The 14,522-nt window shown below is 46.9% G+C and overlaps 1 protein-coding gene and 1 pseudogene across 2 annotated transcripts; one reads left to right on the top strand and one right to left on the bottom strand.

Annotated features, from left to right (window-relative positions):
• The first annotated feature begins 555 nt into the window (after positions 1 to 555).
• On the top strand, positions 556 to 2,667 carry LOC143686882 (shugoshin 1 pseudogene; annotated as a pseudogene).
• A 2,571-nt stretch (positions 2,668 to 5,238) lies between these two features.
• On the bottom strand, positions 5,239 to 14,284 carry TRIB1 (tribbles pseudokinase 1). Of its 2 annotated transcripts, none has more exons than XM_077167644.1 (3): positions 13,343 to 14,284; positions 11,084 to 11,376; positions 5,239 to 8,649 (listed from the first exon to the last, which is right to left on the bottom strand). In XM_077167644.1, exons 1-3 carry the CDS (start codon positions 13,700 to 13,702, stop codon positions 8,184 to 8,186), a joined length of 1,119 nt encoding a protein of 372 aa, XP_077023759.1. In that variant the 5' UTR covers positions 13,703 to 14,284; the 3' UTR covers positions 5,239 to 8,183. The 2 variants fall into 2 exon arrangements, with proteins under 2 accessions (XP_077023759.1, XP_077023760.1); XM_077167645.1 differs by lacking the exon at positions 13,343 to 14,284 and adding an exon at positions 12,770 to 12,803 and having other exon boundaries at positions 5,242 to 8,649.
• Between the last annotated feature and the right edge of the window lie 238 nt (positions 14,285 to 14,522).

Below are 14,522 nucleotides of genomic sequence, written 5' to 3'. Positions count from 1 at the left end.
GTTTCTGGCCACGAACGTCATCCACAAAATTACATCCCCATGCAGAAGAAGAAAAGATGGCAACTGGCAGGAACTCAGACACCAAGTGAAACTCCAGCTATGCAGAAAGAAAATTCTTTTCCCTCTCTCGGCCTTGCTTTTCCCATCTATAAAATGGCGGGGGAGGGGGGAGGGTATGGCTCACAGGCTTAGTTCCGCGGTCTCTGCCCCAGCACAGAAAATAGACTACGGAGCCCTCTTGGAGAACGCAGGAAGCGGCTCTGTGGCGTCTACACCACAAACAGAGGCAAAAACATCCCGCTAGGCAAATTATATATATATGTTTGGAGCGTCCTTGAGTTCTCAACCCGAAATCCCTGCCTCTTCAAACTGAGGCCTGGGCCTCCTCACACGGACATTTTTCCTGACTTGCTGCGGCTGCCTTCTGGCTGAGGCATGGGATTAAAATTCATGACTGACGGGCTCAAGGCGGCTGTAGCTGACGCCAGGGAAGACCAGACGAGGAAACCCGGGAAAACACTCCTCCAATAAGTGTTCCAAAAATCAGGCCTGTGAATGGATTTTTCACGACACCACGTGCCGCGCCAGGTGAAGTTCCTGAGGAGGCGGGGCGCCGCCGGCTCGGGAGCCGCCGGGGACGCCGAGCGTCACGTGACCGCCGCCCGGCCAACCAATGAGCGAGCGCAGAGGAGACTTTTGAATGCACTCGCGGAAGAAGAAAGCGACGCGAACGGGCGCGGCGGCTGTGCAGCGTGGGCCCGCGGCTCGGGGTCCCCGCGACCTGCCGGCCCAGCCGAACCTTGGAATGTGAGGAGGGCAGGGCGGCGGCAGAATCGTTGGCCGAGGCAGAAAATAGCCCAGGAAAGGTACCTTTAAAAGTCCTTTCAGGATAGTGTTGAAGACACAAAGAAGAGGGTGAAGGAGAAAAGGAAAAACTTAGCAGAAATTGGCAAACACAAGACTTTCTGCAGCTGCACCTTGACAGATAATCAACAGCACTTCTACCCTGCCGAAAATTTGCCAGGACGATGGAATGGTAGTTTTAGCTTAGGAAAATGAAAAAGCCAAAGTGAGAGCAGCCCAAAATACCCTACAGCTGAGAAAAGAATGTTACTACTGCACATGTCAGCTGTGAGTTGAAAGAAAAACATACTTCACAACAAACAGAAGAACCTGCTCAGAACCAGGAAGTAGGTCCCTCTGGAATGGACTCCGATGGTGCTGACAACTCCAGGAAATTGTTTGTGAAGGATTTACTGAAAATTCCTCTTCAGGAAGCTGACCTTCGAAGACAAGGAGAGTCATTTCAAATAGAATAGCAAACACCTACAGTTCAAGACAGATTTGATTTTGATCAAATAAAGATAAGTCTACTGATAATGTGTTACCTAGAACTGTATCTGTTTATCACAATTTAATGAAACATTTTAATCCATATCAATTCAGTACTGTGAATAATTTATAAACCAGTCATTTGACAGGGGAATCTTTTGAATTGGAAAATTTTGATTTGCAGACCCACTAATAAATGTGTACATACCTGAAAATGTAGAACAAAACAGTTCTACATTTGGAGCAACAGTTTGCAGTGGAACAAGGACCAAATTCCCTTACCACCAAAGCTGATTCACTCAGCAAGGCTTAGTAAAACAAAAGAAGTCACTTTAGAGACTAAATTTGAGCAAACTAAAACTAAACGTAGAGTTGCACAAAGAAGAAAAAGAGACAAGAGAAGTTAACAGAAGAAAAAGTTTATATCAAGGTATAAAGGGAGGAAGGGTGAAAGTAAACTAGGGGTCAGTAATAGGGGGGTTAAGGGATATAGATGTTTGGGTTTTGGGGGTTTTGTTTTGTTTGAGTAATTAAAGTGTTCTAAAATTGACCATGGTGATGAATGCACAGTTATATGATGGTACTGTGAGCCAGTGATTGTATTCTTTGGAGGATAGAATGGTGAGACAATATATCTCAATAAAATTGCAGTTTTAAAAAAGTTTCCAAAAGAAAATGGGATGAATCTGTCAGTTTCAGTGATGCTTGAAATTTTTACTTGGAAGAGTGTGTTCATCTCACTCCTTTTCCAACAAAATAAAAAGAGCAGTAATTCTAATAGAGAAGAAAGCCAAGATGACTTGTACAAGAGCATCTGTGATATAAGCAAGTCAGGAAATGATTCTGATGACCTCTATTTGCCTTTAAAAACAGTTGCAAGTACATTCAAGATCTCATCAGCAAATCAGATAGCCCAATCACCAGGGCTCTATCTAAAAGACTACTAAAATACACAGATGAAAAGAGACCCAGGGTTCCACGCCAATAAAAACTCCTACCAGTAAAGAGTCCTACCAGGGCACCACCTGAAACTTACCAGTCAAATCGTGTTCATCTGAAGGATATCACGTCTCCTCATCTCCTGTAGCAAAAATCAGAAAACTTTCTTATTCTCCAAAAAAGAATGCAGAAAGCCCAGCAATGTCTCTGCATAAAGAGGTGCACAGCCAGTATAAACTATAAGGAACCCACATTTGCTTCAAAATTGAGAAGAGATTTTACAGATTTGTGTTTCTTGAATTCTTCTGTTTTTGAGCCAAAAAGGATTCCAGATGCAGTTCTAAAAAAAGTTATCTATTAAGCAAATACAGTGAAGTTTCCATTGGATGCCATTGAAATTCATTCTATACTACACACCATCTTATGCTCAAAGAAGAGTTTTTAAGATAGTACACGAGTGGGTCTAATTATTGCCATAGAATGTTCTCTTGACAGGGCTGTATAGATCATGAACATTTCTACAAAATTATACTTAAAGTGAGATGGTTGATCTTAAACCTTTCATACGTTTGTGTTTATTTTTTCTTTTGAATATAAATAGCTGGACTTAAGCATTATAATAGTTTAGATCTCTTAAACCCCTCATTTCAGTCAAAAATGTGAATTTTTACCCAAAGTTTGAAAATTAATAATGGTTCTTCAAATTAACGTGCTTTACTTATAAGTTTTTGGCATCTTTCTTTTCCCCTTAAGTAGGGGATGCTAGAGTGGATGATTTTTGAAGACAGGCTGAGGACTTTTTGAAACTCCTCATTATAACGTTTGAGTAAAGTAAATCCTTGACATTCGCAATAGGGTCAATCCTAAGTTGTTTGGGGATTCCTGTACCGCAGTTGTATTTAATTTTTCAGATGAAATACTTATGGGCCATGCTTAGGCTCCGAGACTAGGCAAGTGACAAGCCCTGAACCCAAAACTCTAAGGGCACATTGTTCAAAGTGATGCCTCAGGAAATGACAGATAATTACATTGTAGACTTTCAGGATAGCTCCTATATAGTGAAAAATCTCAAGTGCTGAGTGTGTGAATGCTGAGGCCTTTTTGTATTTGCTCTATATTAAGTTTTTTTTATCAATCCATGAGGAAATTAGTCCAAAGTTTGAAACCTATAGTAATATGTATCTCTTTAAACTTTTAAAGTACTGTAGTTTTGTCCATTTTTAAAGAGTAAATCAAGTTTTGTATAAGATTGCACTTGTGTTGTTTTTTCTTTTCTGGTCTTTAAATACAAAGATAGAATATCTGCTCATCTTTCTGGACTCCATTATTCTCGTCCTTTCTTGGTCATTTCTATTTTTGTTTTCCTTTTACTCTCTATAGTCATTGCCATGAAACACTAAGCTTCCTCTTCACATTTTCAACCTAACACTTATCTTCTTTCGTCCAAACTTTTTATTGTGGAATCTCCAGTTACATTATCAACAAGTTTTTATTTTATTGGAGTCCCTTCTAATCCTGACCTCAAGTTTTCTTAATTACATTTCCATATCGTTCTCCACATCACTCACACCCCAGATCCTTTTTATCACCTAGGTTGTGTCTTTCCCCCAAATTATTGATTCATACACCTTACTCCCATTACTATCTTCTTTTTCCACTTTGCTAGTTCAACTACTCCCCCATATCTGTTCTGTAAATTCACAGAAACTCTAGAGTGGCTATCTTCATTAAATTAAATTAAAAATTATACTCTATTCCATAACCATTATTTCAAGTTAGCACATATAGCTGTGGTTACAACATCCTCCAAGTTCTGGCATTGGTGCCAACCTAGAGTGATGGAAATCTCAGAAGAAGACTGCGAAAGTGATTACCTTATCAGACCATGTAGATGGAGAACATTTTCATCATTGCAGAAAGTTCTGTTTGATGGTACTGCTGAACATCAGCAGTCAGCAAACTATGACCTATGGGCCGAATTCAGCCTGCTGCCTAATTTTTTATGGTCTGTGAGCTAAAACTATTTTTTTCACACTTTGCATGATTGGAAAAAATCAAATGTTATTGATTTTTATGATAAAATATTTATCTGTTTCACTCTACTCCTGAGAATATAAAAATGAGAGAAGAGAATGAAAGTTCTAGAAAATATCATTTGAGTAAAAGAAGTTATTTGAGATGTAACTAGAATGATTTACTGAAATGGCAAATATGTTGAGGATACAAGAAGAAAATAAAAGTAAAGTGGTAATTAGCTTTCTAGCCAGTGCTCCCTGCACTGTCATTCCAATCTTCTACGATGCTGCGATGCCTAAGATTTGTTCCAACCTTAGTAGAGATTAAATTTATGGATTTGTGGCATTGAATGCCATCTCAGCCAATCCTGACCCATATTTCTCTCTACTTGGTGCATGCAATAGTATCGCAAAGGATGTTGCAACCTTAATTGCTTGCGAAGTGTTTTGAAATCCTTAAATTAAAAAGCTCAGTCCTTAGCATTAGCATTCTGTTTGCCGCAGGAGTTAGGCTACACCTCATCTGTGTCCACTAGAACAGGAAGATACTGCAGTGAGATCTCTGAGACCTAGACCAGGAATTTAGGGACTTAAGGATCCTACTCCTGGGATGATTTAGACAGACTCTCCCAGCTTCCTACTCTAGGCATTTGGCTGCTTCCCATGTTGTTTGTCATGTGCTTTTCCCATTACTTTTCTTAAGTTCCTGGGTCACAAGGCTTGAGTTGTGCTGTGTTTGGTGTCACAGGTCTCATTTCCCGGGTGATCTCCGCCTGAACCCTAGAAAAGGGCAGCTGTGTTATCTGGTATTTCCGTTTGCCTCTCCATTTCAGCCTGGAGTTGATTAGTTTGTCCTCATTCTGTTTATATACACATTTACAGTGAAAATTACGTCCCCGGTGGTTCCTCTAGAGGGGGCAGTGGGTAGGGCTTGGGAAGGGGCAGGAGGTGGGTAGTAGGGTGCTGGAAATGTTTTGTTTTCTTGATCTAACTGCTGGTTATGAGTGTGCTCAGTTGGTGAAAATTCGCCAACTGTACACTTAGATGTGCATTTTGCTGTGTATTTGTTATGTTTAAATTAAAATTATTTTTCCCCATGCTGCGTTACTTCAGTAATAGTGGAGCTATAAACCTAACTGAACCAAAGTTCTTTCTTCTTTATCTACCTTTGTGATTCAAATTACTGTAGGTTTTCTTTTTTCTTTCCTGATTTCCATTTTTACCCTTAAGCTGGGTGAGGGGAGCAAATGTTTCAATTAGCCATCTTAATTAGGTCTTCTGTTGGGGGAGGGTGTTAGGGTTGATTCTCAACCTGAAGCCCAAAGATGCCTGGAGCATTGTAGGAGTGGCTTTCAGGGATTATATGTGAATCCTTGAAGTGGATGCAAAATTCTGTTGGATACACGTCCATATCCTTCTGAGGCATGTCCATAGCTTTTATCAAATTTTCAAGAGTCCCTAAAAAGATTAAAAGCTAGAGGGAGTCTTACAGCTCACAGCCTATTCATGCATGTTTCTCACCCAATTTTTCCCAATTCTAAATTCGGTTTATGGCACCTCCCAACCCAGTATCATCCAAGTGGCTACACCCATCAAAATGATTTTGCCCTTTATGAGACATGCTGCAAAGTGTCTTATGTTCTATAAAATAAGCAAGCCACATAAGGGCAAATGTTGTATGAGTATCACTTAGATGACAAGAAGTAGCAAATTTGCAGAAAGAAGTAGATTAGAGGTTAAAAGGGGAGGTGGGGAGGGTGGAGTGCTTGTATGGAAAAATGTTTGTAAAATTAAAACAAATAAAATAAAGGATATCCTTTCAAGGAAAAAATAAAGTAAAAAAAAAAAATTTAAATGACTGTACCTAGTTGAATGAAAAAAGCCAAAGGCCGAATATAATAGTCATCTGTTCACTTCTGTCTCCCCCGAGAGACTCCAGCCCCCGAGGATATGTCTATCCCCCAAAGACTTTGCATCCCCAGCCCTCAACACAAGCACAAAATTGTAAAAGGCAGATTGGACTTGAAAGAAATTTACCACGCCTATTTACGAAACCAGATTTATTAAAATTTCTCTACAAGTCAGACGGCTGTCCCTGTGTTCACATCTATACACACATACAGAAAGGATCTAGTGTTTCTAGCTTTCCCAGCAGAAGTGCCTGCCAACCCGGAGTCCTCAGCTGGATAACGTATCACAGATACAGCAGTCGAGCAACCACAAGAGCGTTCGTGCAACAGAGGCCTCTGCGCTCCCTCCTCTCCGAGTCCCATGATTCCATCAAGGTAAAATTGCCAATGATCATTCACATTTCACGTGGTTTTAGACACGCAGGTTATTTGGACAGACACAGACGACAACAAAACAAACCTCAGAGCCAAAACAACAACAACAAAAATCAGACATGAGTATAAAAGGTAAAATATATGTACAAAGTACACAGTACGTGAGGTATACACGGCATTCTCACAATGCATGTTAGTAGTTTGCCTCGGCGAAGCCCTTAAAAATGACTGCCTGCTCTTGCGCCATTTCTCAAAATGCAATATGTTTTGTTTACTCACTTAACCACCTGACTTTGGGACTGTTCAAGACATTTACTGACATTTCATCCATATTTGTTTTTTAATACAAGTTGCGGTTTCCCATTAAACTCAAGAGTTCCCATCTCTGGAAGCATTCCAACAAAGGCAGGATTCCCACCTGCTAAAGACTGGAAAGTGGGGATTTCTGCATTGGGAGGTGGTGGAGGAAGGAGGTTAGACTAGGTGATGTTTAAAGTCCCTTCTGATTTTAAAGATGCGGGCTTACTATTTATTCCAGAAGTACTAATTATGCAGATGTATCCATAAACCACACCACATTTGAAATATTAACCACCCACCATGTAAAACTGCAGACACACATACAATGCCAGAGACAGACCAGATCTGTGAAGGGTTAAACTATAATTTTGGAAGTTGGTCTGAAAATCTTCTAAGACTATCTTAAATGTACTTTCTCTGAAGCACAAAGATGTTTTACATTTATGCTGGGAGAGAGGGTGGGGAGTCTCCTTATTTTTCTCTTATCAGATAAAATGCTCCACCCTGAGATGGTCTGGGGAAAAAAATACAAGGGAAGTGCTAACATATTTGGGGAGAACCAAAAAAAATCTAACTTTCCAAGTGATCGAATTATTTAACAATCTGCAGTCTCTCTGTCTGAGCTCAGAGTCCTGGAATAGCAAAGAGTTTGAATCTTTTGTGATACTATTTCAAGGTTAGCTGGTAAAGGGGGGAAATTTCAAGGTCAGGGAGAAGGCATTAATGCACATGAGGTCTCAGCAGGCCCCTACACTCTTAAAATGGTCTGCTCCCAAAACGGAGCAGAATCATTGGTAAATGTGAGTGTGAAGAGAGGATGAGTGTTAAACAAAAAGACTTCTGAGAAGCTGGGGTAGCAAAAGTCTAGCTACCAAAGAGGAGTTTCTAGGCAGCAGGTTAATTGGCCCAAACAGTTTGTCACCCTGTTAAGATATAGTTATTACCCCAAATGCATTGTGCGATTCACTTCCTCTCCCTTTAGGGAGTTCAAGTTCATTTTCCTTGACCACACAGTGCACATGTCCATACTCCTTGCCACTTATAAAAGATAAGGAACACCCGCATCTGACAAAGAGCCAGTTGGCAAGGACTCATTTTAAGAAAGGAAGCAACTCTGCATGGCAGCCAATCTGAGTTCTTGCTGCTCAAATCAGTAAGGTCACCAGCACGATAAAGAGGAGGAGATGCCACGTTGAATTCAGCAGCGATCTTGATGCAGTCGTGTATCTGGTTGGCACCATGCCGAAGTCTGTCCATCTTTAGAAATGGAAATGCCATGTGTGAGAATTATGAGGTTTCTGAGGTTTGGGGATTAGCAGAAGAAGGAACTAATGTCACTGTCCTCCTGGTACTCTGGAACAATCTGGTCTGAAGTTCCTATTTCTGGGTCGATGTACCCAGGTTCCAAGACAGACCTGAACCAGGGATGGAGTAAGATCTCGGGGGCGGCAAGTCTCTCTGAAGGCTCCCGTCTCAGGAGGCTGCGGATGAGGCACCTGGCTTTGGGGGAAATGTGGTCTGGAATGCAGAACTGTCCACGTCGGATTTTGGAGAAAAGGGCACTGGGATCTGAGTCATGGAAGGGGTATCGTCCCACCAGAAGGGTATAGAGCATCACCCCGAGGCTCCAAACATCCGCTGCCTTTCCGGAGTAGGTCCCTGTCGTGTTCAGGATCTCGGGACTCACGTAGGCTGGGCACCCGTGCTTGTCGGACAGGGCATCATCTTCCCCCTTGATTATGTGCGTGTCTTCTAGACTTTCCAGTCGGAGCTGGGTTCTGCGGGACAGAGGCAACAAGCCATTATTTCCAGACCAGCTGCTATGAAAAACAAGGCCTTCCCAAGAAGGGTACCCAGCAAATGCCCCAGGAATGCCTTTATCCTTTCGTCCAGTAAAGGGGAAAGCCGTGCCCCACCACCCCCACCCTGAACTCAGGATTTCACAAGCCAATGCAAACTGCAATAAACGTTTGCAAAGTATGAAGAGAGAGCCTGGGGTGGAGGGTCTGATGCAAAGCACCAAGTACTGCTCACAATGCCGGAGCTCAAAAGAAACATCCTCATTGGGGTTGCACAACTTACAAAGTTCACATTGCAGAACCGGGACCTTGTCTCAGGGGAATGCTGACACTGTCTCAAAAGCTATCAGGGAAGAGAAGTAGATCCTACTCCTTTATGGGAAGGCCTGAACATCCTATAACCTGCTCTCATCTCTTACCATGTCACTGGCTGCCATGGCCACTCGGACCCTCACTCTGCACCAGAGAACACAGAGCCCAAAGTCCCCATTACACACAGGTTGTCAGCACTGCCGCTCCCATCAATAGACACACACACAGAGGAAACTTTGTCCACCTGAGCCCAGGCAGTGATAACTATCATGGGAAAGTTGCAAGGAATGTTAATTACATTTATCGGAGTGTTTAATTGCAAAGAGCACTTCAATTGGATGGAGAGGTAATGTGAACAGGCTCAAATAGCTGGTGGGACTTGAGGCATGCAGGACCCCTAAAATACTTGCACATGCCTGCATAGGATGGCACATCAACACATGAGTGTATTTAATCTACACGGTTTGGGGATGAGGTCCTATCTGTTCAGGGAACAACCAAAGACTGCAAAACCTTTAGTCAAAGCCCCTCTTATTCAGATCCAGCCACCTAGGTCTCCAGGGTCCCCCCAAACCCAAAGCCATGTGGGGAACCTCAACTGTCTGGTGGCAACCTGCCTCTCATTGGTGTTTGAAATAGCCCTGTTTCAGTAAATCCACTTGTGAAGTTAAACACGAACATTTAGTACAGGCTGATGGGTCAATTCCTTTTCCTCTCAAAGATCTGGGGTGGTTTTTTTTTTTTTTTCCTTCCTGCCTTCCTGTTCCCTGGAGTGTAGTATACATGTGCTAACTTTGGTATGTCCTCAGCATGACCTCCCCGTCGTTATGTAAAATACCCATTGGTTCTGTAAACGGAAAATATGACTCAACCCACACTGTGTGCCCCTGATTGGCTGCTGTAGTACTAAAACTCTGCACCTGTGCTTCTTACACTACCAGCGTCAGCCTGCTATTGCTTAACCCTCGGGTTGCCAAACTTCATGCCCATGACATTTGCCTGTGCAACACAGATTTCAAAAGCTGGTAAAGAGGTGTGTAAGGCATGTTTCAGAAACTGCATCACCATATCGAAGGCGCATGTGCCAGGAATTGGAAACTTCTTTATTGCAAACAGTTTGCTTTTCTTTGCTAATCGGTATGTTCCAATAATTATTGCAAGGTCAGGTACAAAATCAGGCTGTACTTTGTCAACTCAACCCTGTACTTTTTTCAAATGATCTGGAGTTTAAGGTAAAAATACACAGATGGGGTGGGCCCCATGTGATCCCCCAAAACAAAAAACTCGCATCTACCTCTATAATTCTATAATGTTACTGTTCTCCATCTTCCCACAAGGGATGTGGGCCACCTCTTAAAATCAGCTAAGGGCTGTCTGCTGTGGCTTCCTGAACTCTCTTGTCTGCAACCTCAACTCTGAATCTTAATGGCTCATGGTTGTCTTATCAAGTTCATCTTGTCCTTTATGATATAAGCCATGATCTATATTTAGCAGTGAATTCCAGCCAATTTCCATTTATTATTAAATGTGGCTATTTTCTAAAGATGTGTCCAAACAAGCTGTCTCAAAAAAAGGCACCAAAGGATGTGAAGAAAGTATCAGGGACCAAGCCTGAGATGGAACAGGAATGCAGTGTGTAGAAGGGCAGCAGAGTTCTGCCGATACAAGAGTACAACTAGCTCTGCCATACCTTCTAGGTACAAAGAAACACTGGGAGAAGCCAAGATTTGAAAACTTCCTCTAGGAATCAACATTGTGAAGGCCAGGTTGACATTTGCTCCCCAGAAGAGGTGACCTTTCTGAGAACAATGAGGAATAAGCCTGACAATGAGGTAGGAGTTGGGGGCTGGGGGCGGGGTATGCTGGCATCACACGACATCCCACAGAAGCACCAAGGTATTGCCAAGGCCACATTAGAGAGAGCGCAAAATAAACCAACCTTTGCTGTGGTTCCTCAGGAGCAGAACTTCTAAATACTAAATCTGGGACAACTGAGCCCGTGGCTTTTGTTTTCAACCAACACAACTGACCCTAACTGGCTCAGCCTGCACCTTCCTTATCGTTCCAAAAGGCCACAGGAGGAGCTGTGGCAGCCGCTCACCTCTCCTCCGTGGAGAAGACGAATTTCCTAAGCTTCAGGTCCCCCAGGACGATGGCCGACTGGTGGCAGTGAGCAACGGCAGAGACAATCTGCTTGAAAAGTCGGGCGGCCTCCTCTTCCCGCAGCCTCTTCCGGCTTCGCACATAGGAGTGCATGTCCCCAAAGTCCTTCTCAAAGAAGACATAGGCCTTCGTTTCCCCAAGGATCACTTCTACGATGCCAGTGATGTTCCTGTGTGACGGCAGCTGGATGTAAGGCCTGATTTTGTCCTGGTAGTGTTTAATGGGAAACACCTGCAGAGAGAAGGCTGCTATTTAGGAGGCTAGAAAAACAGAGGCCACCTCCCAAATTCATGGCTGGGCTGAAATTCACAGCCTGCCTGCTTTGGTTGATAATAGTAGTATTCGATTCATTTATTCCCTTTCTCTGCCACCTCACCCTGTGCACCCCTAGTACCCCTAGCATCTAGGGCTCTGGGCTAGCAAATATTCAAAGGGTTACCCCGTCACAGACAGGTGCCTGTCTTCCATCAGAACTCAGCTCCTGAGCATACAGCACCAGAGCCCCCATCTTATGTGTTCCTTCCTTGTTTGCAGGCAATGCCACCACTGAGAATCTGTGTGCCTCCTGCAGACCAAAGGGTCAGCCCAGAGGGCACAAAAGTGGTGACTCTGCAGCCTCCCAGCGGAAGCAGGGGCCGGAGAACATGCAGAGCTGTCATTAGTCAGGAGGAACAGATGACTTGGGCAGAGACTGTGACAACGCAGCCTTAAGCCAACCGCCTGCATCCTGACTCAGGTATCAGCAGGCTGGAGTTAAAATTCTCACAGGGTATGGGATCCTCTGAATGGCTTTTTTTTCCCCCCCATCTGTTTCTGCCCTGCTCTCCCCACCCCATCCCCCAGGAAATGGGTAGTATCTCCTCTAAGAAGTCGGCTGGTCTCTTTAAGGCCTTTTGTTTGATCCGGTTACTCATATCCTAGACTCAACTGGAAACGGTGACACACGGGCTGTCACCATCTGGATTCAGCTATTATCTGCTCAGAGGAACTGGAAGGGGTTGCACAATGGCTAGACTCACCCCCCACCCCCTCTGGGGCCTGGCTGCTCTGGCACCAAGTGGATGAATCCCTCTGCTGCCCCCTCCTCGCACCCACCCACCCCTAAACGCACACATACTCTTCCCAAAACAGCCCTTAACCCAGCTACCCAGAAAAAAATTTTTTTGCCCTTTAAACTGGGCTGATCAGGCATTTGAAAGGTCATTCCTGGCGGGCAGTAGGTGGCAGCAGCAAGCCTGGGGGCTGGGGGCGTCAGGTGAGTTGAGAAAAACCCAGGAGCAAGTTTAACTGGGGGGTGGTGAGGGTGGTGACCAGGTCTTTTTCGTGAAAGGATCAGCCCGGAGGGTTCTCGGGGGGTGCCAGGGGGTGGGGTGCGGGTTCACAATGGGTGGCTTGCGGGAATGTTCTGCTTCTATGGGCACTGGAGGAGGAAGCGGCGGATCCTGTTTCTAGGAGTTCTATCTCCTCCTCCTGGATGGAATCCCTTCTATTCAAGCGAAAAGCGCTGGCCGGAAAATAAAGCCGGGAATGGTAGCGAGGGTTCCTCCTGGCCGCTGCGGGCTTCCCAAGATTGTCTACTCCGAGCCAACCACCCTTCCCGGCCGGAAGACCACCCCGCCCCCACCTCCAACAGCTCCCCTGGAAGGGCGGGGAGGGTCTCAGCGGTATACTCGTCCCAGCGCGGGTTCCAGCAGGAATCCCCGAGACAGGACACCGACACAGTCGTCCCACCCCTTTACCACCCACAGCTGAGTCCGGATGCCTTGAAACCCCGGCCAGAGTGCTGCCAGCTGCTCCAAGGAGGCACCCACGGCAGGGCCTCTTTCCAGGACCAGTGGGAGGCGGGGAGGGTGGGGGAAATGAGGGAAGGGGAATGGCATGGCCCTGGAATCCATTTCAATTCCACAACTTATATGGAACGCCACGCGCTAAGCTGCGCGCTAAGTAAAGGAATATAGAAATAAAGCAATTAACGACCACTTCCTCTTCGCCCCGAGCCCCCCTTATTATCACTCAATCGGAAACCCCTCGATTCCCAATAGGGCGAGCCGGGTCAGATCAGTCTTACAGGGACTCACCCCAGGTGTCCGCCCTACCCCAAACAAACCTGAGGCACCAAACGCCCGCGGACCCAACCCCAAGCACCTTCACCCTCCCCGTGGTCTCCCCGGATCCCTGCCGCCTCCCGGACGCCTACCTTGCAATGCAGCTCGCGGCCGGTGTGGATGCACAGCGCCCGGGACACATGCTCGCGCTCGGCCAGGGGCAGCAGCAGGTAGTCGGCGATGCGGCTGGGCCCCGGCGCGCTTCCGGAGCCACCGGCTCCCGGAGGGACCGGCGGGGGCTGCGGGCTGCAGGGCGAGCCCGGGGGGCTGAGGTAGTCCGGGGGGCTCGAGCATTCGGAGAGGCGTGGGCACTTGGCCACCACCACGGCCGCCGCGTCGTCTGCGTCCAGCAGGCGCTTGACCGGGGCGCCCCGGGCGGCGGGGAGTAGCAGGGCCGGGCTGCGGGGCTGCGAGGCGCCACTCATGGCAGAGCGCACCGGGCCGGCCCGCATCCCGTCCCGGGCCGGGGCGGCGCTGGTTTTGTATGTCCCGGGGTCCGCGCCGCAGGGCGCTGCGGGCTGGGCGCCGGCGCCGCGAGTTCTTCCAGCCGGCGGGACGGAGTCTGCAGCTCCGGTTGGGCTCGGTCCCCTCGGAGGGCAGACCAGGAGCCGCTGCCCGGCGCTCGCGTTGCACGCGGGGACCACGCTGGGCGCTTGCCCCGGGGGCGGGCACCGGCTCCCGGCGCCTCGCTGGGGACAGCCGCCGCTATTGTCGCCGCAGCTGCGGGTAGTCCCGGAGGGAGAAGGGGCGGCGGTGACCGCCGGCGCTCTCGGGATCCCGAGCGGTGAGGACAGGATTCGCAGGCTTGGCGGAGCCCCGGAGCAAATGCACTTCCCAGAACAAGAAGTCTCGCAGCAGAAGTCGAAGCAACTTTTCGATGGCGCTTCGGGTCCTACGCGCTCCTGAGCTCCCGGCGTGTGTATGAGCGAGCAAGACGCGCTCGGAGAGAGTGACTGAGTGTGAGTGAGTGTGTTCGCCGCACCGATCCCGGCCAGTGCACTCCTTCTCCTTTTCCTCCACCTCCTCCGCCTCCCGATGACTCACGCTGTATACACACACACTCACAGGCCGGGCTGTGTAAACAGTTGGGAAGCCGGGTTGTGCAATGAGGTGGCTGCGACGGCTCCGGCCCTGCCGCCCTACGAGCAGTCACCGGGGCGGAGGGGGGTTGGCTGATAGAGGGGGGGTTGGAACTGGGCCGGAGGGCTTGGGATGCTGCGCGCACCGCGCGCTGGGGCGCAGGTGGTGCATCCGGGGCCGGCTTGGGCGCGC

Source organism: Tamandua tetradactyla, chromosome 6, assembly GCF_023851605.1.
Source record: "Tamandua tetradactyla isolate mTamTet1 chromosome 6, mTamTet1.pri, whole genome shotgun sequence".
Lineage (NCBI taxonomy): Eukaryota > Metazoa > Chordata > Mammalia > Pilosa > Myrmecophagidae > Tamandua > Tamandua tetradactyla.
Note: the sequence above shows the minus strand (reverse complement) of the source record. Positions and strands in the feature narration are given on the sequence as shown.